The 24,445-nt window shown below is 33.5% G+C and overlaps 1 protein-coding gene across 1 annotated transcript in view; it reads left to right on the forward strand.

Annotated features, from left to right (window-relative positions):
* The window catches only part of TMEM135 (transmembrane protein 135), a 223,463-nt gene that overhangs the window by 29,237 nt on the left and 169,781 nt on the right, over window positions 1–24,445 (forward strand). Inside the window, exon 4 of the mRNA XM_041729721.1 lies at window positions 9,338–9,371. Within this exon, the coding sequence (XP_041585655.1) occupies window positions 9,338–9,371 (34 nt within the window). The remainder of the gene's footprint in view (window positions 1–9,337; window positions 9,372–24,445) is intronic.

Genomic DNA, 24,445 nt, shown 5'->3' on the forward strand with positions numbered 1-24,445 from the left:
TGGGCCAAAGGCAAGCGCCAAACCACTGCGCCACCCAGGGATCCCAAGTTAGGTAGTAATTTTGTTGATTATTTTTTTCTTTTTTCCAACAAGTCATCATATTTATTAGTTCTGTTTTTTGGTTTCCTAATTATTGTTTTTATTGTTTTTTTCCCCTTTCCTTCTACTTTCTTTTGATTAATTTGCTTTTCTTTTAGAAGCCTTTTAATTTGTTACTTATTTCTTTTCATTCTTTAAGTTTTATTTTATTTTTAATTTAATTTAATTTTATTTATTTTTTAGATTTTATTTATTTATTCATGAGAGACAGAGAGAGAGAGAGAGAGGCAGAGACATAGGCAGAGGGAGAAGCAGGCTCCATGCAGGGAGCCTGACGTGGGACTGGATCCCGGGACTCCAGGATCACATCCTGGACTGAAGGTGGCGCTAAACCGCTGAGCCACCCGGGCTGCCCTATTTTTTTAAAGATTTTATTTATTTATTCATGAGAGAGGCAGAGACACATAGGCAGAGAGAGAAGGCAGAGAGAGAAGCAGGTTCCACATAAGGAGCCTGATGTGGGACTCGATCCTGGGTCTCCAGGACCACGTCCTGGGCCAAAGGCAGGCACTAAACCGCTGAGCCATCCAGGGATCCCAAATTTTATTGATATAAGTATTTGAGGCAGAATTTTCTTTTGGTAAGTGCTTTATTTATATCCCATATGTTCTGATATGTAGTACTTTCATTATCATCATTTTTGAGAAATTTTGCAATTTTAGTTTCTATTTCTCTTTTAATATAAGAATTATTTAGTAGAGATAAATGGAATGGCCCCTTTGTTATTAATTTCCAATTTTATTGCATTCTTATCTGAGAATGTTATTCATTGTTTTTTCTCTGTATGAAACTTAGTTTTCCTTGTGGCTGAATTTATGCTCGATTTTTGTGACTTTTAGGAACATTTGAAAAAGAAGTACATTGACTTTTATTGGCAGTTCAAAGTTGGGCAAATAGCCATAAGATCTATGCTATTGAATATGGTTTTAGGTTGTATCTTTAATTTAAGGTATAGTTTCTAGCATTAAAATGTAGGTCTTTATTTCATTTAATGTATTTTGGCTTGAGTTCCAAATTTTTAGTTATCTTTCTTTATTTTTGCTTGCATTTGCCTAGTATGTCTTCATCTTCCTGAAATAGTTGACATATCTTCCCCACATGCCACATAAACTTTGGTTATACTTGGAGAGCCAATCTGAAAAAAAATCATTTTATTTTAATATGTAAGTTAATATGTAAGTTTATTTTAATATGTAAATTAAGCCCATATATTTATTTATACAACTGATATATTTCGTTTAGTTCTACCGTATTATTTTGTGTTACGTTTGTCACTGTGTGGTCTGGTTTATTATTATTATTATTTTTACTTTTAACTTTGACATGATTATGGAAAATTGCACAAATAATACATAGAGTCACTTGGAACCATAACCTGGTTTCCTCCCAATGATATCATTGCATCTTATGTAACTATAGTATAATATAAAACCAGGAAATTGACATTATTGTCAGCTAAACTAAAGCCCTTAATTATAGTCAACAGTTTTTACATTGATATGTTTTGGCCATTACAGTATTATGCAGAAAATTTCACTGTCCTAAGAATCCTCTGTGGTTGGCTATTCATCCTCCCGCCCCTGCCAACCCTTGTTAACTTAACTTTTTTTACTGTCTTACGGTTTTACCTTTGTCAGATTGTCATATAGTTAAAATCATACAGTATGTAAGCTTTTCAGATTGGCTTCTTTTACTTAGTAATATGCCTTTAAGTTTTGTCTATGCCTTTACATGGCTTGATAGATTATTTCTTTTTAGTGCTGAATGATATATATTCCACTGTCTGGATGCACCACAGGCTGTCTTCTGCCCTACTGGAGGACATCTTGGTTATTTCCAAGTTTTGACAATTAGGAGTATCCATGCATGGGTTTTTGTGTAGCTATGTTTTCAGCCCCTTTGGGTAATTCCCAAGGGGTATGATTGCTGTATCATATGTTAAGAGTATGTTTAATTTCATAAGAAAACATCAAACGGTTAACCTAAGTGGCTATACAAGTTTGCATACCCTCCAGCAATGAATGAGAATTCCTGGGGAATCCACATTGTTGCCAGCATTTTATGTTGTCAGTGTTCTGCATTCTGGCCATTTTAATAGGTGTGTGGTAAGATCTCATTGTTTTAATTTACATTTTCTTGATGGTATATGTTGTAGAGCATTTCTTAATGTGCTTTTTTATTTTAATCTGCAGATGTCTTTATAATGATTTTTTATAGACAACATATAGTTGGGTCGTGTTTTTTGATCAACTCTGACAGTCTCTGTGCGTTAATTGGTATAGTTAGACTATTGACATTCAAAGTGATTATTGAGGGCAGCCCCAGTCGTTTAGCTGCCTTCAGCCCGGGGTGTGATCCTGGATTGAGTCCCATGTTGGGCTCCCTGCATGGAGCCTGCTTCTCCCTCTGTCTGTCTGTCTGTCTGTCTGTCTCTCTCTGTGTCTCCATGAATAAATAAATAAAAACTTAAAAAAATTATTGATATATTTGGAATAATGTCTACTACATTCATTACTGTTTTCTCTTTGTTCCCTTGTTCTTTGTTTTGATTTGCTACTACTCTTATTCTGCTTTTTGTGGTTTTAACTGAACATTTTAGGTGGTTCCATTTTTCTCTTCTGTCTTAGTATATCAGTTATACTTTTTTTTTTAGCTTTTTTTTTTTAGTGATTGCCCTTGTTTTGTAATATACATTTACAAGTAATCCTAGTTTACTTTCAGTTAATACTATACCCCTTCATAGGTATATATGAAGAATGTCATCCTAATTCCTTCTTCCTGTCCTTTATATCATTGCTGTCATTCACTTACATATAAGTATGCATGACACGCCCCTATATATATACAATAGCACATTCAATTAGGTGGTTGCTTGTATTATATCGTTACATTATTATTTTGCATGAACTGTTATCTGTTAGAACACTTAAGAATAAGAAAAACAAAAATTTTTATTTACCTTCATTTATTTTTACTTTAATCTTCTTTTCTTTATGTAGATGAGATTCTGATCTGTATTATTTTCTTTCTCTTTAGAGAACATTTAACATTTCTTGCAGAGCAGGTCCACTGGCAACAAATATTCTCAGTTTTGGTTTGGTGAAGTCTTTATGTGTCCTTCACTTTTGAAGGATAATTTCTCAGGGTACAGAATTCTAATTTGGTGCGGGTTTTTTCCTCTCAACACTAAATATTTCGCTCCACTCCCTTGTTTGCATGGTTTCTCAGGAAAAGTTGGATACAATTATCTTTGTTCCTTTATAGGTAAGGTGTTCCTTAATAGGTAAGGTTCCTTTATTTTCCTCTGGCTTCTTTCTCAGTTTTTCTTTATGTTTGATTTTCTATAGGGTTAAAAAAATTTTTTTTTTACATTTGTTAAAAGATTTTATTTGTTTCAAAGAGAGAGAGAGAGAGAGAGCGAGCAAACACACACACAAGCAGGGGGAGGGGAAGAGGGACAAGGATACCTCCAGCTGAGCAGGGAGCCAGAGCTCAATGCAGATGCAGTGCTTGATCCCAGGACCCTGAGATTATTACCTGAGCCAAAGGCAGATACTTAACTGACTGATTTTCTATAGTTTTAATAAAATATTCCTAGGTGTCACTTTTTGTTCTTGTTTTTGGCATTTATCCTGTTTGGTGTTTTCTGAGCTTTTTTGATTTGTGGTTCAGTGTTTGACATTAATTTAGGAAAATTCTCAGTCATGATTGTTTTAAATATTTCTTCTGTTCATTTTTCTCTTAGCTGTTCCCATTATGTGTATGTTATACCTTTTGTAGTTACTGCACACAGGCCTTGAATATTCTATATTGTTTTTTCTTTCCAGTCTTTGTTTTTTTTTGTTTACAGTTTTCAAGGATTCTAGAAATATATCCTCTCGCTCAGAGCTTCTTTCCTCAGCTGTGACCAGTTTACTAGTGATTACATCAAAGGCATTCTTCATTTCTGCTGTAGTTCCTTTTCTTTGTGGTTCTTAGGATTTTCATCTCTGTTTATCTTGATCATCTGTTCCCATAGGCTATCAACTTTATCCAGTAGAGTCCTTAGCATATTAATCATTGCTTTAATTTTAAATTCCTGGTCTGATAATTCCAACATCTCTGCTGTGTCTCCTTATGATGCTTGCTGTCTCTTCAAATTGTGTTTTTTGCATTTTGATGTGCCTTGTAATTTTTTTTTTAAGATTTTAATTTTTATTTATTCACGAGACACACACATACACACACACACAGAGGCAGAGACACAGGCAGAGGGAGAAGCAGGCTCCATGCAGGGAGCCTGATGCGGGACTCGATCCAGGGAATCCAGCATCATGTCCTGGGCCGAAGGCAGGAGCTAAGCTGCGAGCTACCCAGGGATCCCCAGTTCATACTTTTTAAATAAAATCAGTAGTAGATTGGAAGATGCAGAATATGGAAGATGAGTAGTGTTTTATTTCTCTTTCTTCAAATTAGCAAGTAATGGTTGTTATAATTAAATCTCTAAAACTTTAATAGTGAAATCTTTACTCGGAGATTATATATTTCATACTCAATTGTGTAATCAGTTTTTCCAAAGCATTTAATGAGGTAAGAACATATAGTGTAGTTATGCACATATACATGTATGTATAATGAACATATATAGATACAGAAGTATAAGTAGAGATCTAGCTATCTTCATAAGTATGTCTTCATCTACACTGGTTTAACTTTTCTTCCTTCCTGCTGCTTTTTTTCTCCAACTCTCTCTAACCCATCCATCCATCCATTCTTCCAACCATCCGTCTTTCCCAGTCTCCCTTTGCTCCTTTTACAGAATTAGGCATGCTTTGCCAGCTCGTTCCTGACACTTTGTAAGAGGGTAATTTACTTAAATCTTAATCATATCACTGTGGGATTCTGAGAAAACTTTGAAGTTGTTTCCAGGGTTGCTTAAAAAATTTGTGCCACAAAGAACTGTGATCATAGTAACTCAGCAGGAAGCGTTGGTAACATCTACTTTATCCTTAGGTGGGCTGTTAAGAACTAGTCTTCTCTTTCTTTTTCTAGGAAGTATTTTGTTTGTGGTTCAGAAAGTTGTTCTGATGGATTTTGTTTTGTAGAATTGCTATGGAATTTGCTTTGATATTTAGTATTAGTTTAGATAAGTTAAAATTGTGGGGTGCTCAAACTTGGGCATGGATTTAAATATCAAAAATTGCATATTTATTCTAAGCATATTCATGGGTTGAATTGTTAAATTATACTGTTGTGTTTATGAAACTCCCAGGCAGATGTGACCAAAATGAGTGAACTCTGATATGTGAATAAAATACCATGAATTTGGTTTTATAAGTTCTTGACATCTTCATGTTTCAGTATCTTGTTCTCATCACAGGAAAAAATTTAAATTACCTCATAGTCTTCTGAAAAGTTTACTCTGTATTATCTGCTGTATATAATAGCTTATGATAGTAAACTCTTGCTCTTACTTTATCTGTTCTTGAACTTTAAGGCAGTAGTTTTATAGCGTTCTAAGACATTCTGGCAGATGAATATTTATTCCATTATGAAAGACTTTCTGAGATGATTAAATAGCATCTCTTAGTAAGCCATTACAGTTGATAGGAACTTCCACTTTTTCTTTAATTTGTAATCCCCCCTTTTCGTAGAACACAAAAAAACGTATATTTTTGTATAATACATATATTTATAAGAGAGAAAGAGGACGTGGGGGAGAAAGAGAGGGAGAAAGAATAAACATTTAGAATTTAAATATATAAACATTTAAGTTATACCATGCCCGCTATACTCTTTAATAGCCTTAGTTATGAAATATGGTATATACAATATCATTCAACAGTTTCAGAATGTTAGCCAAAGAATATATCTACTAAGGTTTTCAGAAAAAGAAAAAGACCATTACTGTCCATCTAATCAGATACAATAATGTTGTTAGAAGATAATGAAATTTAGACTTCCAGCAGACTGTGAGGATACCTTTTAATCTCCTGAAGTGTCAGGAAAATTTAATAATTTTAATGTTTTCCTTTGGGAAGAATGATACTCTTATTACATAGAGTGCTTAAACAGTGGTTCTTACTACTTTTTAAAGTAGTACCCCTTGCTGTGTACACCCCCTTAAATTTTGCCTGCAAGTTGAAGAACTTCACCCCTTCTTGTATCCAAAAAAAAGAAAAAGTGTATTTGCGATTCACTGAGCTCCACCCATCTCCCTATCCAGTGATTTCCAAAAGAACGGGAGTATTTGTGTATCATCATCTCCTGTGACATTTAAAAAGTTATTCTTCTTGGCCCTAGTCCTTCCTAGTTTAGCCTGGGCCACCTTTTGTTCTTACTGGCACCTCTCCTTCCCCATCACTATTGTCATCTGGTGTCCAGGGAGAATTTATTCCACTAAGAAGGGAGCAACCTGTTTGTCTTCAGATCTTGGCTAGAATATAGTCAAATGATAAATAATAAAATGGCATTTGATTGAGTTACCGGTTTCTTGTGATACAGAACATATCTGGAGAAGTGGTAAACTAAATCAATATTCTGATATTCTGCACCTCCCAAATTGACATTGGAGCTGAAGTTGAAGACACCACACCAGGGAAACCTACAAAAAGAGTCTGCTGTATAATACAGCATATTGTGTCCTTCACAGATACTGTCTTTTAATTCGTGAGGCTATTAGTTCTGGGTTGGAATTCAGGTAAAGCTAGGAAGGAGGCGTTCTTCCTCATTATTTAAGAACAATAATTTGAAACTTGAGACCAGGATAGGTTGTAATTTAATAACAATACATCCTCTGCTTTTTCTCAGTAGTAAGAGTATGTCAGGGCTTTACTCATTCTTGAAGCTCAGAAACCCGTTAGGTTATTGTATTAAACAAGTCATTGCAGAATTTAAAGGTAAGTTAGTAATAGACAGTTTTTCTGCCATAGAAGCAGTATTTTGGAAAGAACATGAAACTGACTCCTAACTCCTACTTGTCTTTGTGATATTTGTATATGTAAGGAAACCACTTTTCTGTTTCTTGGTTTTTAGTAGAGTAAGGATAATAGTATCTACATTACACATCACAGGACTATTGAGGATAAAATCTGATTTCAAATATTGATAATACCTTGTAGATTAAGTTTTATGCAAATGTAAAATAATCTAATCACATCTTTGCTTGCTAATAAATTGCTATCACTAATTTTCCCTCCTGTCTAATGGCTATCTTTTGTGATTATGTTTCTGTATGTCTCTAATATATTCCTTTTTATAGGGCTGGGTTCCTAGTAACACTTTGTCTAGTAATTCAATATTTATTTAATGCCTATTAGATACCAGATACTATTGGGGGTATGTGAAAATGTGAAGGTAAACAAAATAATCTTTGGTAGTTAAAGATAAACAGTTACATTATCAGGTAGATAATTTGTTGAATTTTAGAGATGGAAATAGATTAGTGGAACAAATACAGTAGTTCACTTCATAAGGAAATGTATCATCGGGTACTACCACTGAAATTGCAGAGACACTTTTGGTTTTGTAATTAAGTGTATTGTTTTCTTTCTTCATACCAGCTTTTGGTAAGAATAGGTATCACTTAAGAAGGATTTAACTTTCTTTGTATGTGTGACTCTTGGATACAGATATTACTCTAACTTTTCTTTATATAACTTACTTAAAATAAGTACTATTAGAGCATTGATTTAGAATTTGGTAGGAACTAATAAGATCGGTAAAGATTAGTTAAGAACAATTTCAATTCATTTATACAAATCATAAACAAGAAAGCTAAAAGATCATCTTATTAGTGATTTTTAAAATCTTTTTTAGATGAGCAATAGAATTTTCTTGTTTTGCTGGGAACATTAGGACCTGCTGAGCAGGGTCATTGCCTGCGGGTTTTAGTTCCATGGGTTTGTCTAGACCTCCTTCCCCTCTTCAACCAGAGTAGGTCCAATGTTATGTTTATATGTTGGTGATAAATGTATGTTTTTTCCTTTAATTGTTTTTTATGTTTAAAGATGTAAGTTAGGTAACCAGTCTTGTTCCCTCATTCTAATGACAAAATTAAATTACAGAGTACCAGAGAATTAAAGTTAAATGAAACCCTGATTTTCAAACTTCAGTTGTTCAGTTAAATCATACTGCCTCCATGTGGCTTTAATGATATTAGAAATTTATTAAGCCATTTTAAATAGCGAACAATCAAGATTATGTGTGACTGGATTTTGACTTCAAGATTTTATTGACAATGTTAATGTTAAGACCGTGGCATGCAATTTAAATGAACATGATTTGATATTGGTACTTGTTTTATTTACAGTTTTTTTTAAGTACTAAAAATGTTCAATGTTGAAGCTCCAAATAAATTTTTATAATTTTCAGTTTATTTTGACTCTGCCCTTAAACTCTTAAAACATTAAAGACCTCTTTCCTAGAGAATGGGATGTGCTTCATTCATGGTCTTACATGCAGTATAAGTTAAATAAAGTGATTACGGGCATAAAATTATCCTTTGAGTTTCTACCTTAATTCTCATTTAATAAGTTTGATAATTTGCAATTTTTCTGTAAAGTGAATGTTTATTGAACTTTCATTTGTCCTTTGGCATTAGAAAATTCACTTAGTGCCTAACTTCTCACTTAACAATGAAATTACAACCAACGTGATTTAGTATGATTTGTAAGGACATCTAATGAACTGTTGTGTTATGTGTGAAATAAATAGAAGACCTGATTTTTTTGCAATTAAATGTGCATTGTTTTGGCCTTGACATTTTGACAAGATGAATTCTTTAGATTTTTTAAATTAAATATAGAATTCTCTAGTGTAAATGTAGACTAATAGCAAATTACACTCCTCTTCCTCTGAATATATAACAATAAGAAAATAGTAATTTTTAAAGTAAAGCTATAATGGACACGTGACATTATAATATTCTCAAGTGTACAACATAATCATTTGTTAATGGCATATATTATGAAATGATCACTACAGTAATCTTAGTTAACAATTACAAGGCAATAGTAATTTTGCATGGTTTTAATTAATGACCACTAAATAGAATGTTTAATGACGACTGAACAGAATGACTTGTGGAATCTATTTAGATCCAGTTGTTAAGGTACTGAAAACTTAGTTCAGTGTAATCTGCCATTTTTCTCAACTACTCCTGATAATTGTTTTGATTTCTAAAAAAATGATAAAGTGATTAGTAAATCAAATTGATTATTAATCTCAGTCTGTCTCTTTTTTTTTAAATTATTTGCAGGAGAGGGCTGCTCACAATTTATATGGCCAATTTGGTAAGTAATTCCTTTTTGTTGTTGTTGTTGCTTTTGAAGTTTTCCTGTGGGCTTTTTTATCTTTCTTTTTAAAATCAAGTTCCCTTAAAAAAAAAAAAAAAAAAAAAAAAGGAAAGCTACTTAAATTTCACAATATCTTGTGTCTCTGTTTTGAAGGATAGTCTTAAATATTTTAAAGAACCTTGTTGCCATCTAGTTTATTCCATCCATTTGTTTCAGGAGGAATAAGGGCACATTGCCCTGCTTCTATTGCCATTTCTTATGGGAAAATGATTTAAGGATGAGCTTTTGTGATGTCATTATTCTTGAACATCAAAACAGCATTGATCCTATCTCCAAATACGAGTATATTTAGTAACATATTAGCTGGACTTCTAAATTTTCTAAGTTTATAGGAATGAAATCTATGGTAATATATAATGGTAAATATATAATATGGTAAATATATAATCAAGATTATATAATTATATAATTTTCAATTCCAAGTTCATTATTTAAAAATGTATTTATATGAAAATCTTTGAAAGTTGATAGGCAACATTAAAAAATTCAACTAAAAAAATTTTTACTCTTGAATTCTCTGACAAGGGAATAGAGTTCAGAGTGCTACTTATAGCAACTCATTTCAATGATAAAATATTTAATTTTTGCTCTGCTTTTAACCATATGTCCATTACTGTGCTATCTGCTGATACATAAGATGGAGGTAGTACTTAAACTTACGGAGTTTGCTGCTAGTGAAGAAGTCACAGTAGAAATAATAATGCTTGAAAGGGACTAGAATATAAATTATAGCATGCTGTGAGAATCATGATAGAGTATCAAACTATTCTGGGTGCTGCTCTTCTCATTTTTCAAAAAACTTAAAAATATTTCTGCGTACTAGAATGGATTTGAGTTTTAATGTTTTTTTCTTTTCCCCTTTAACCATGCACATGCTTTTCTATACTACCATATGGTGTATACTTTAATATCCAAATACTATCTGTATTTATATACTTATCTTTAAATTCTAAGTCGAGTTTCACAAACTTTTTTTTGGTGTGTTGCCTGGTTAGATTAATTCCTGGAGAGATGATCTTTGACTTTGTTTGCTATAATCAATGTTGGAGATTGCCCTTAAAATATTGTATTTTTTAAGAATAAGCCTTTATTGAAGGAATCATATACATATCCAATGCAGCTGTAAGAAATAATAGAGGGATCTCATATACACTCTACTCAGTTTCCTCTAGCAGTAAGATCTTATAAAAGTATAGTAGTAACAAAATTATGTTGATATTTACTGTAGTCAAGACGAAGAACCTTTCTTTCCTTTACAACAAGAATCAAAACTTAATTTTGATCTTTTATTAAGGATTTTTTAAAATCATTAACTGCAAAATTTTAATGAGATCAAAGGCCTTTTAAACATAGATTTTGACTATGTTGAAAGGAAAGTGAATTTGTACATAATATATTCTGGATACCAGTGGTAATCTAGTAAGCTTAATTCTCTTTATCTAAACAGAGCCTTTTATTTATACTATTACTATACAAGTACTCCTGTAATAGGAGAGTAGTTGGTGCAGAGTAGGTAAAGATTTAAATATTTTCAGAGAGACCGAGTTTAGTCTTAAGAAATAACTTCTGTAACTTGATTAGTATTGCTTACCTAGACTAAGTTAAAATTGTTGGTTTATAGTATCAACAACAATATTTCTAAATGTTAGGAGGTTTTATTTCAAAATTATTTATTGTATTTAGGTATCATATTTCTGATTTAGAAATTACAGAAAAGCAGAAAAAAGAAAGTAAAAAAATCTGTAATTTTACCATGTAGTCATTATTATCATTTTAGTGTTTCTTATTCCCTTCACTTACAGTGTACATACATAAAGACACAACATAGATTCACACTACATTTTATATACCCTTGTTTAAAAATTGAGGACATATTCGTGACTATGCTGTCTAGTTTTTATTGCTCATGATATTAAAAATTATTTTTTGGAGGTTATGCTTCTACCTTTCTACTTCTTGTTATATCTTCATAATTGTGGGTTGGTTTCATACATATACATATATACACAGCCCCCCCCCCCAAATGTTGGGAGACAATGAAATAATAACTCTTTGATCAATAATAATGTCATCTTGTTATTTTTGGCTGTGATAGTTACCCATTTCTTAGTTATTTTGATCAGAAAATTTCAAAGGCATTAACATGCCTTTGAAAGGAGTTACAAGATAGAATATGCAGAACTAGTTTCATGTTATCTTTATTATTTTTGTCTTTATTTTTATTAATAACGATTTGTTGCATGCACTGTGCTTTGCTAGGTATTGGGACACAAATGATAAACTATCATTCTGTCCTAGAAATGAATGTAGTTGAGGGTACAGGTATCCTTAGATCTGGATTTAAAATAAAGAGGTAATTAATAGTCCAAGATAGTGCATTCATGTCCACTATGTGATAAGCCAATACAGTCCTTAGAACCTTAGGAAAGAAAGTTAGCTTTGGGCAGAAGCAATCAGAAGGTTTCATGAATTACATCGGACTTGAACCTTGAAGCAAGGAGGGGACTCAGAGGCAGCTCCATCTTAGAGACATGTCACTGGTGACCACAGGACAAAATTCTTGCCTTTCCAAGAATTGGCAAGTTGGGGTCAAGGTTTATAAACAAAAAAAAAGGATAAGAACCATTGAACATCTACTGTGGTAGACACTGTGAGTGAAATTGTAGTCATTAAAATAAGCAAGGCATATAATTTCTGCTTCTAGGGGACCTTCTACTTTACTGGGGAGAGAGAAGTAGGTAAACCAATGGAAATAAACCTCATCTCTGTTTTTTTTAACTGATAGTTGTCTTAAAACAGAAAACAGTATAGTGTTTGAGTATACATTTTGCTAGTTGTGTTTGTGTTAGAGTTGTCGGGAACAGGTGGAGAGCGACATACTCTAAATAAAGGGCAGCTCTATTAGTGCTTTTGTTATTATCAAAAGATCTTTTCTGGTCTCCCTTATAGTTACTCTTATTACCCATGATATCTGTCAGTAAGCCCTGGCAAGTCTCAGTATTAGATCAGTGGTTTATAGCCTTAATGATTAACTAGCAGTTTTAATAATTATAAACTTAAGGCAATTGAACTACTACCTTTCTGGAAATGTTTTCTTGTTATGTGTTTGCTAGCATATTTTGGAAGGAAAAGTGTACAATTTAAAAAATAGTATAGGTTTTTAACTTTTTAGAATTAATAGAGAATTAGTTGTTAAAGGGCAAAATATATAAAAGGTATATACTTTGTCAAGTATAAAATAAGGAATTAAATGTTTTCTCTGGCTTCTGCCCACGATATGGCTCTGAAATGATGGGAATGTTTTCTTGGGGCTAATATACTAGAACCAATTACCTACAAGAATGCCAGCTGCTTAGATTCAACTTTGTCACAGTCTTATTTAAAAGAGAAGATATAAAATTTTGCATTGATATGATTTCCCTTTATTATGTTTGTTGTGGCAATGACAGGGTCCCAGTCTTTCAAAATTCATCATATTCTACTAGCAATTATTTAAAATGTGATGTTAAGTGTAGTTCATTTATGTTTAGTTTAATTAAAAGTCATTACATCTAAAAATCTATATAGGTTCCTTTGAAAACTTTTTTCAGCAATTTCATTTATGCAACCGAGCATTCAACAATGCATGTGTTTTAAAATCATAAATATATATTTAGTAGGCCTGCTTCTAGCATTTGTGTTTTAATTTTAAACATGCAGTGTCTTTGATTAAGACATCTGTATTTGATTTTTTAAACATAAGGTTTGAAAATGTTGATTCATATGTTTTCTTATAAGGCCACTGCAATTTAATTATATTTAGCAGCTATTTAATACATATCAGTACTGTGCTAGGCATATAAGAATACAAAAGAAATACGAAATGGATTGTAAACTAGTTGGAGAAATTTGACAGATGAACTTGAAAGAAATAAACTGAAAATATTTTATTCAAAAAACATTTATAAACACCCTTTCTCAAATTGCTCCTCTAAGCCTTCCCTCTGCAACATAGGACATCAACAATCCATCCAGTTCTCAGGCCAGAAACTTAGGAGTTTTCTACTCTTTTATTCTCTATACTCTTAGTTCAGCCCATTAGGAAATCTTATTCTACTTCTAAGGTATATTCTGGATCTTACAGTGACTTGCTACCTCCATGATTTTAACCGTAGTCTGAGCCCTAACATTTCTTGCCTGAGCTACTTTAATAGCCTCACTGTTTTACATCTTTCTGCTCTTGTCTTCCTGTAGTCTGTCTTCCACATCAGTAGTCAGCCATTGGAAATACAGATTACAGCATGTTGATCTGCTTGAGACATGGAAAAACCTTCCCCTTCCCACTATATACCAAATAAAATTCAAATGCCTTACTGTGGCTTCAAGTTCTGACTTCTACTTTTTCTTCTCATTCTTTCCACTGGCTTTTTTTTCTGTCTGTTTAACACTTGAAACTTGTTCTTTTATAGATTTAGCATTTTCTTTTCTTTTTTTAAAAGATTTTATTTATTTATTCATGAGAGACACAGAGAGAGGCAGAGACATGGGCAGACTCCCTGTGGGGAGCCCTATGCGGGACTGGATCACAAGGCCCTGGGATCACGACCTGAGCGAAAAGCAGATGCTCAACCACTGAGCCACCCAGGTGCCTCAGGATTTGATTTTCTTTTTGCTTGGAAATCTGTTTCCCCAAATTTCTTGGCTAGCATCTCCTTCTTATATAGTTGACTCATTGTCACCTGCTGAGAGAGCCTTTTCTTATTATCAGAGTTAAACAATTTACCCTTCTCTCTCTATTCTCTAACTCATAATCCTGTCTTTTGTCCTCTAACTGGTAATCCTTTCTTTTTTTGTGTGGCATTTATAAATACTGAAATTGTTTTGTTGTTTTTTTCCTCCTCACTGTTTGTAAGCTGCTTAAGGGCAAGGGCAGGCTCTTACTTGTTCACTGACATGTCTCTAGTACCTACAAATTGTGCTTATTAGCATATAGTATATGCTCATAAATAATTTTTTTTTTTAGATTTATTTATTTATTCATTCGGAGAGAGCGAAGAGAGAGGCAGAGACACAGGCAGAGGGAGAAGCAGGCTCCATGCAGGAAGCCCGATGTTGGACTCGATCCTGGGTCTCCAGGATCACACCCCGGGCTGCAGGCAGCACTAAACCGCTGCGCCACCGGGGCTGCCCTCAATAAATAATTATTGAATGAATGTATATTGGGAGCAAGTACTATTAAAAATGGCAAAGATGAGAGAGAATGATCTTTATATCTGTTCTAATTTTGTCCCTCCATTAGCCCTAAGACCCTCCTTTAAGCCAACCAAATGATCTCATTTTCCCACAGGAAATAAACCGAGGAGTAAGTGGATCTGTCCTTAGCTGAATTCCTGAACTAGTACATTCTTCTGTTGGAATCCTTCTTAGAAGTACCAGAATTAGGGGTGATACTCCTCTTCTGGTTCTGACTCTGATTCTTTGAATTAAATTGAGGAGTGTATTTCTGATACCCACAATAACATTAGGCAACATTGAACTCTTACTTTAATTTGTAGAAGGTTAGATACTTTGTTATTTGAGAAGAGGTTCCTTATAGTTGCCATCACTTTCTTGGTTACAAAGGTAGAATAGAGGGGGATTTTCCTGGAGACTGTAGCCAACCTTGTGAGCACAAAAAGGGGCATTATTAATGACGCTCTCTTATTTTCTTTTATTGGATAATTTAAAACTATATTTTCAAGATATATCTGTATTGTTGTATTTACTTGACACCATATTTTCAAAACCTATATGTGTTTTATGTACTTCCAATGCATTGCTTCTGACTGCTGCATGGTGTGTCAGAATATTCATCCTCTATGTATGTTCTATAATATTTTTTTGAAGATATAAATCATATACCATATAATTTACCCCTTTAAAGTTTACAATCCGATGATTTTTAGTATGTCACAAAATGTGTATTTATGGTCACTATCTAATTTTAGAATATTTCAGACACGACATTTTACTTGTTCATTCTTCTAGCGGTGGATATCCACATTGCTTCCAACTCCTCAACATCTCAATGTGGTGATGAACATCTTTGTACATGACTGTTTTGTGGATTTTTCTGGGTGTCCATGGATATAATTTAAGAATATGGATTTTTAGGTCATGTACTTCCTGATAAAGGGACAGAATGGCTTAGAATGTGAGAAATACCATTATTCTAGTAGTTCATTTGGAGGTAGAATTCTTGTTACTTTAGGAGAGAGCTTTGTCTTGTGCTTTTTTGTCTTATGTTTCCATTTGAGTACTTTGATTAATTATCTTAGGGATTTCACTGTTGGAGGTTGAACTTTGAAACTATTAGGGACTTTGCTATAAATGGCTTGGAGTACTACTTCAAGGTCACTTAGATCAAAAGAGAAAAGAGTGTATTTCTCTTTGGGTATACCTGTCATCATAACTAGTCTTCATACAGCTTTGTTTTTTATTTGCTTGGTAAACATAATATAAAATATATACGATAAAATTGAAAGAGACAAATGCAAAGGAAAACTAATAAAAATAAGTAAATAAATCTAAAAGGAACAAAGGAAACCAATATATAAGAAAGGAAAATGCAAAATACAAAAGCAACCTGTATAATAAGCATTTGGCTTTCACTGACCTGTGAAGGGGGATATAGCTCCTCTTCGCTACTGGGTAGGCATGGTCTTAGCTGACATCCCCAGGTTGGGGTAGGGGAGTGAAGGCCTAGTTATCAGCTGGTAGGGATGAAAGTTTTGGTGTTTGGTGCTCTCTGACTGTACTTGGTATTGGTATTCTCTCACTTGATACTTGGTATTCTCTGACTCTTCCTTATTGGGGGGGGGGTAGAGTACCTTGTTAAAGCTTTATGAAGGTGGTCATTTGGTCATTGCCGTTGGGCCACAGGATTTTGTTTTTGTTTTTTTAGTTTTCTTTTTTGTGGTGTTTGGTGGGAGTAGAGTGGTTATTGTCCAAAAGTTTGTGTTTTGATAGGCTGCCCTTTTCTTGATTCTTTAGCAAGACAGAGTAGATTTTTTTTGTCTGTGCATGTTAGCATTTCTAGCTTGTCAGGCCTCTTCAGCTCCAAGAGTGGGATAATTAAGGCAAAAAGAAAATGTAGGTACTCACTACTATGTTATCCTTTGAATTGTAAGATCTATAGATGATCTGTTCTCTTCAATTTTCAGTCTTTAATGTTTGTATCTAATGTCCAGGGTTTTTAGTTGTAATTAGCGGGAAGAATAAGGAAAAGGCATGTACCTAATCTTTCCAGAAGCAGAAGTCCTTCTTCATATTTTTCTTTGGTAGTTAGAAATAATCAAGCACTTAAGAAAACAAGGCACCAAGATCAAGATCTGGCAGAAATAATAAACAACAAAACAGACCTGCAGAGACTATGTGTATTGGGATTATCTGAAAATGTTATAAAACTTATGTTTACTGTGTTTAAAATAAAAGATGATTTCTGATGCAGGCTCAATCGGAGTAACAGGGAACATATTTATTTACTCTTCTGCCTGAAACAACAAAAAAAAAGTGAAAAAAAGAAACAACAGTTTTCAAAATATTGTACATTAAGCAGTGAAGAACAGTGACCCCTGAAGGATTGAAACCTGCAAGATGAGCCCTGTGATTGCTTTGGCTTACTACCTGGAAAGCATTTCTAGGCCATGAAGAAGGGATGTAAAACAGGCATAGCCTAACTGTGTCCCAGAGTTAACAAGATATAGCCAAGAGTCCAAGGAGACAAAGTGGCCACAGTTTGCAGGAGGAGAGGTGAGAGGTAGAGGGCTCCAGAGATGTGCAGAGGATCCCAGCAAATAGGTGAGTTCTGATTGGTGCATGCATGTGAGGAATCTACTGAAGTTGGGGAAAAAACCAGCCAAACTCATCAATCAGAGGGTAAAAAAAAATCCTCTGGAATCAGACAGGGCTAAAAATGGTTATTGTTCCCACCATTAAAGGTGGAGAATTTGATAATTTGCAAGGCATTGTGAAGAGTTAGAAGCATTAGAAGTCATTGAAGCATTAAAAGGATTTTACCTCAGGGTGGGGCAAAATTAGTCCTAGAGTAAATACTGCGCTGGGCCTGTCTACAACAATAACACCACCACCACCACAAACAACAAGACAAGAAAGAATCGGGCAGCCCCGGTGGTGCAGCGCTTTAGTGCTGCCTGCAAGTCCAGGGCGTGATCCTGGAGACCCTGGATCGAGTCCCACGTCGGGCTCTCTGCATGGAGCCTGCTTCTCCCTCTGCCTGCTTCTCCCTCTGCCTGTGTCTCTGCCTGTCTCTCTCTCTTTCTGTGTCTCTATGAATAAATAAGTAAAATCTTAAAAAAAAAAAAAAAAAGACAAGAAAGAATCTGTTTCCAAATGACTGTATCCCAAAATAAATTTAAGGAAAATTATGGGAAAACAAAAATAGACAATAATTAAGGTAAAAACCACAATGTCTAGCATAAATGAAAAATTAGCAGGCATGATAAGAATTAGGGAAATGGCCAATAATGATGAGAGAAATCAATAATTTGAAACCAACTCAGAAGTGATACCTATTGTACAATTAATAGACAAGGACATCAAACCACTAGTTATTATTATATTCCATATAATCAAGAGGCTAGGAGAAATACTGAACATGTTAAGCAGATATGGAAGATATAAAAAAAGATCCAAATTAAACTTCTAGAGATGAAAGCTGTAACATCTGAGATGAAAAATTCACAGAATAGGATTAATGGCATATCAGACCTTGCAGAAAAGATTAGTGAACCTGAAGGGATAGCAATAAAACTATCCAAAAGAAACACCAAGAGAAAGTAAGAAATATGAACAGAGTATTAGTGATTTAGTAGGACAATTTGAATTGGCCCAAAATGCATACAAAAGTCTCTGAAAGACAGAGGGAGGGAAGGTCAGTAAAAGTATTTGGAGAAATAATGGATGAAAGTGTCTCGTATTTGATGAAAACTAAACCATCATATTCAAGAAGCCTAATGAAACTCAAGCATCTGGGAACAGGAAGGAAACTAATCATAGTCAGCAAATCCAGTGATAGAGAAAAATATTGAAAGCATCCAAAGAAAAAAGAAACATTTTATACGGAGGAACAGAGATGATGACAGCAAATCTCTCATTGGGGATAATATAGACCAGAAGAGAATTAAGCAACATCTTTAAAGAACTGAAGAAAAGGAACTGTCAACCTAGAGTTGTATAACTAGAAAAATATTTTTTAAGATTTTCTTTATTTATTTATTTATTTATTTATTTATTTATTTATTTATTTGAAAGAGAGAGAGAGAGAAGGGAGTGGGGAAGGACCAGAGGGAGAGGGACAAGCAGACTCTGAGCTGAGTGCAGAGCCTGATGTGGGGTGTGATCTCAGGATCCTGAGATCATGACGTGAGCCAAAATCAGGAGTCGGAGACTTAACCCATTGAGCTACCTGGCACTCCTAGAAAAATCTTTGTAAAAAACAACGATAAGGACCTTTTCAGATATACAGACCTGAAGAAATCATCACCAGCAGACCTGTAGTAGAGGAAATGTTGAAGTTTGTCAAGAAGTATTCAGGAAGATGGTAACATTTAGAAATCTAGGTCTATACAAAGACATGAAGATCACTGGAAATGGTAACTACATGGGTGAATATAAAACATACTTTATATATATATATATATATATATATATTTAAAAGTATAATTATAAAAATAACAACAATGTAGGTTGTCAGGGTTATAGCATATGCAAAAGTAAAGTATAGCAACAGTAGTGAAACATTCAAGAGGAAAGAATGAAAGTGCAATGTAAGATTTTTATGCTATTTGGGTTATAATAGTCCTAAATATTTATGTGCCTAATAAGAAGGATTCAAAATAAATAAAGCAGAAATTGACACGGACAGAACTGCTATGAGAAATACACAAATTCACAATTATATTTGGAGCTTAACAACATTCTTCTCTTAATAATTGATAGACAGTGTCAAAAGAAAATTAAGGATATAGAAGCCTTAAGTAACACTATTAACTAACTTGATGTAGTTGACATTTCCATTGAGATTGACCATATTCTAGACTACAGAACAAGTCTCCAAGGATTCAAGTTATACAATTTGTTGTTTGGCCACAGTGTAATTACATTTAAAACAGTAAAAGATACTAGAAAAATCTCCAAATATTTAGAAAGAAACGTGCTTCAGAAGATATCAGAAGAGAAACTAGAAAGTATTTTAATCTGAACAAAAAAAAAGCAAGCAACATATCAAAGTTTGTGGCATATATTTACTGCCTACTAAGAGGGAATTTATAGCACTAAATGTTTATAAAAAGAAGAAGGGTCTTAAATAATTGGCTTCAGTTTGTATTTTAAGAAACTAGAAAAGGAAGAGTAGTTAAGCCCAAAGAAAGCAGGAGTAAGGGAATAATAAATTAGTGTGGAAATAAGTTTTTCTATGAAAACCAAAGAAAAAACTAAATACACCCAAAGCCAGTTCTTTGAAAAATGAATAAAATTGATAAATCTCTAGCCAGACTGATCAGAAAAAGAAGAGAGAGTAAACAAATTACTAATACCAGGAATGAGAGAAGTGATATCAACATACAGCATATAGGTATTAAAAGTTCACTACTATTGATAATTTGGGCAAGTTTAAGTCCATATATTTTATTTGACAACTTAGATGAAATGGTTACATTTCTTGAAAGATACAAACCATAAGAATTCACTCAAGAAGAGATAGATAACATGATCATCCATTTATTAAAGAAATTGGATTTGTAGTTAGAAACCATTTCCCAAAGAAAATGCTAGGCCTTGATAGCTTTGCTGGTGAGGTCTACTAAAATATTTAAAGGAGAAATAATGCCAGTTTTACTCAAACTGAAACTCCCTAGCCTTGACTCCTATGCAGCACCATCACTTGTGCTGGAACAGTGCTACTTTGGGAACACTTGGCATTCTTCAAACACCCACAGACACCATTCTGATGTGGGAGTAAAAACAGAGCACTGAAATAGGGTTGAATGGGACTCCAGGTATCAGAAAGTTGAAGAGAAGTGATTACCTTCATAATCATTCAACATAATTATGTTGAGGCCAACATATTTAATTCTTTTTGAGTTGAAGTATAGTTGACATATAATGCTAAATTATTTTCAAGTGTACAACATAGTGATTTAACAGGTATATACATTATGAAATGCTCACTATGATTAATTCTATTACAGTATTATTGACTATATTCCCTATGCTGTTTTTTTTTTCATCCCTGTGACTTATTTTTTTTATAACTGGAATTTTGTAACTCTTAATTTTTCACCTATTTTGCCTATCCTTTCCCTTAGGCAGCAATTTGTTCTCTATAAGTCTGCGTCTCTTTTTGTTGTTTTTTTTTTTTGTTTGTTCATTTGTTTAGATTTTGAGAGTCTACATGTAAGTGAAATATGGTTCTTATCTTTTTCTGTCTGGCTTATTTCACTTAGCATAATCCTCTAGATGCATTCATATTGTCACGAGTGGCAAGATTTCATTCTTTTTTTAATGGCTTGAGTAATATTCCATTGTGTATATATTCCACGCCTTCTTTATCCACTTAATCTATCAGTGAACACTTTAGTTGCTTCCATATCATGGCTGTTGTAAATAACATTGCAATAGACAGAGGTGCAGGTATCTTTTCAAATTAGTATTTTCATTTTCTTCTAGGAAATACTCAGAAGTGGGATTAATGGATTATATGGTGTTTCTGTTTTTAGTTTCTTGAAGAACTCCATACTGTTTTTCAGGGTGGCTGCATTGATTTACTTTCCTACTAACAGTACACAGGGGTTTTCTTTTCTCTATATCATTGCTGACACTTGTTACTTGTCTTTTTGATTTGAGTCATTCTGACTAATATGAGGTGAGATCTTATTGTGGTTATGATTTGCATTTCTCTAATGATTAGAGATGTTGAGCATCTTTCATGTGTCTCTTGGCCATTGGTATGTCTTCTTTGGAGAAATGCCTATTCAGGTCCTCTGCACATTTTAAAACTAGATTATTATTGTTATTTTTTGGTGTTGAGTCATGTGAGTTCTTTATATGTGTTAGGTGTTAACCCCTTTTGGATATATTATTAGCAGATATCTTCTATTCAGTAGGATGCCTTTTCGTTTTGTTAATGGTTTCCTTCACTGTGCAAAAGCTTTTTATTTTGATATAATCCCAGTTGTTTATTTTGCTTTTGTGCCCTTTGGCTGAGTAAACAGATCAGAAAAATATTGCTAAGGTTGGTGTCCAAGAGATTATTGCCTATGTTTTCTTTTAGGGATTTTATGGCTTTGGGTCTTACTTTTAGGGTTTTATTCCATTTGAGTTTATTTTTGTGTATAAGAAAATGATCCCGTTTCATTCTTTTGCATGTAGCTTTCCAATTTTCCCAACACTGTTTATGGAAGATACTGTCTTTTCCCCATTATATATTCTTGCCTCCTTTGTCATGGATTAATTCACCATATATGTGTGAGTTTCTTGGCTCTCAGTTCTCTTCTGTTGATCTATGTGTCTCCTTTTGTGCCAGTACCATACTGTTGTGATTACTCTAGCTTTGTAGTATATCTTGAAACCTAGAATTGTGATAACTCCTGCTTTGAATAAATAATCTTGAGATCTGAAGATTGCTTTGGCTTTTTGGGTCTTTTTTGGTTCCATACAGATTTTAGGATTTTTCATTCTAGTTATGTGAAAAATACTGTTTGTATTTTGATAGGGGTTGCATTGGATCTGTGGGCTGCTTTGGGTAGTATAGACATTGTAATAGTATTAATTTTTCCAGTCCAGTCCAGCTCATGGTATATTTTTTCATTTATTTGTCTTGCCTTTACTTTCTTTCATCAGTGTTATATAGTTTTCAGAATAAATTTATTCGTAGGTATGTCATTCTCTTTGATCAATCATAAGTTAGATTCTTTTCTTTATTTCTCTGCTATGTATAAACTGTACATCTGATTACTAGGAGTTTATATTCAAAATATATATATATAAGGAACTCATACAACCAAATATTAAAAAAATGTGATTAAAATTTGGCATATAGTGGCCAAAAGGTACCTAAAATAATGCTCAACATCCCTAATTGTGAGGGGAATGAAAATCAAAACCAGAGTTAGATATCACTTCCTGCCAGTTAGAATGGCCATTATCAAAAAGAAAAGAGATAAATGTTGTTGATGATGTGGAGAAAAGGGAACAGTTGTGCATTATTGGAAGGAATGTAAATTGGTACAACCACTGTGAAAAACAGTATGGTTGTTCCTCAAAAAATTAAAAACAGAGCTACCAAATGATCCAGCAGTTGTACTTATATATACTTATATATCTGAAGGAAATGAAATAATTATCTTTAACATATTCATATTCATCGCTCCTATGTTCAGTGCAGCATTATTGGCCAAAGCCATGACGTTTAAAGAATTTGTGTCTCTCAATGAATGAATGGATAAAGAAAATATGTGGTGATACACACACACATACACACACACACACAGAGGAATAATTGGTTGTAAAAGAAGGAAATCCTGAAATTTGGAATAACTGGATCGGATATTGAGGGTGTTATTTTAAGTGAAATAAATGGAATAAAGAAAGATGAATACTACACGATTTCCCTTATATGTGGAAACTAAAAAAAGCAGATGATATATAGAGACAGAATATAGTGGTGGTTGCCATGAGCTGGGTTGGAGGTAGAGGAAATAAAGAGATGCTGATCAGTGAGTACAAATTAGTAAATTCTGAGGATTTAGTGTATAGCATTGTGATTATAATTAACAATATTGTATTATATAATTTAAAGTTGCCAAGAAAATATAAAATATAAAATATTCTCACCATTAAGGAAAAGATAATTATGTTAGGTAATGGAGATTTTAACTAATGTTATTGTGGTAGTCATTTTGCAACATATACATGTATGAAGTTATCACATTGTACACCTTAAACTTAAAAAATATTGTATTTCTATTATATCTCAATAAAACTGGATGAAAAATAAATTTATCAGCATATTATGTAGATTTCTGCTGATAATCTACTTGAATACTAGATAAATAGGTAAAATATACTTTGAGTTGCTAGTGGAACAGCACTAGAAGTATTCACTTTTATGTCATCTTTCTTACTTTGCCTGTTTTTCTCTCCCTCTTCTTGATTTTGTTTTTATTTTTACTCATGTGTGCATGCTTATGGGTAGGGAGTTAACAGTATCAAGGTCACTACTGTTAGTATAATATAAAATATTTACTAATCTCTGTTAGATTAACATTTCATTTTCCTTGGCAGTCTCCAGATGATGTCCTCTGTTACAAGCATTTGACAGTTTGATGCGAGGTCAATACAAATCATTGGAAAACGAAATTGCAGGTCTTTAAAAGATACGGCATTTCATGAAGCCCCTTATAGTTAATATTTATGAAAAAATGAATCACTGAGAAGTGTGGACCTGTCGGCTGACAGCTGAAGAAAGTTTTGAAATTTATTTTTTTAAGTTCCAGTCCCGAATTAGACTATTTCCTATTTCCTCTGAAATGTTTGTCCTTGTTATAAGTTGACCAAAATTCTCTTTGTGAGTTTTTGGTTTTAATTACTCCTAGATAATATGGACCTTCCAACGCCCTTTTAAAATTTTTTTAATTTGGGGCACCTGGGTGGCTCAGTGGTTGAGCATCTGCCTTTGGCTCAGGTCGTGATCCTGGGCCATATTCTACTTAGAATATGGTTTAGGAGCCCAAGGAGAGAAAATGAAATCAAAATTCTGCCAGCCAGTATATTAGACTGAGTCCACAGGACTGAGATTACTTTTTGAATAGTTTCTTCCAAGTGTCAATGAGTTGTAGTTTATACTGATAAGAATGAATTATATGTGAATTGTATTATGTGTGAGCCATTGCACTTAGGCTGTTTTTATATGTGTTACAGACTACTGTAAATAAGAAGGGTAAAAGAAACCATACTGAGGCTGATCATGAACT

Source organism: Vulpes lagopus, chromosome 15 (assembly GCF_018345385.1).
Source record: "Vulpes lagopus strain Blue_001 chromosome 15, ASM1834538v1, whole genome shotgun sequence".
Classification (NCBI taxonomy): Eukaryota; Metazoa; Chordata; class Mammalia; order Carnivora; family Canidae; genus Vulpes; species Vulpes lagopus.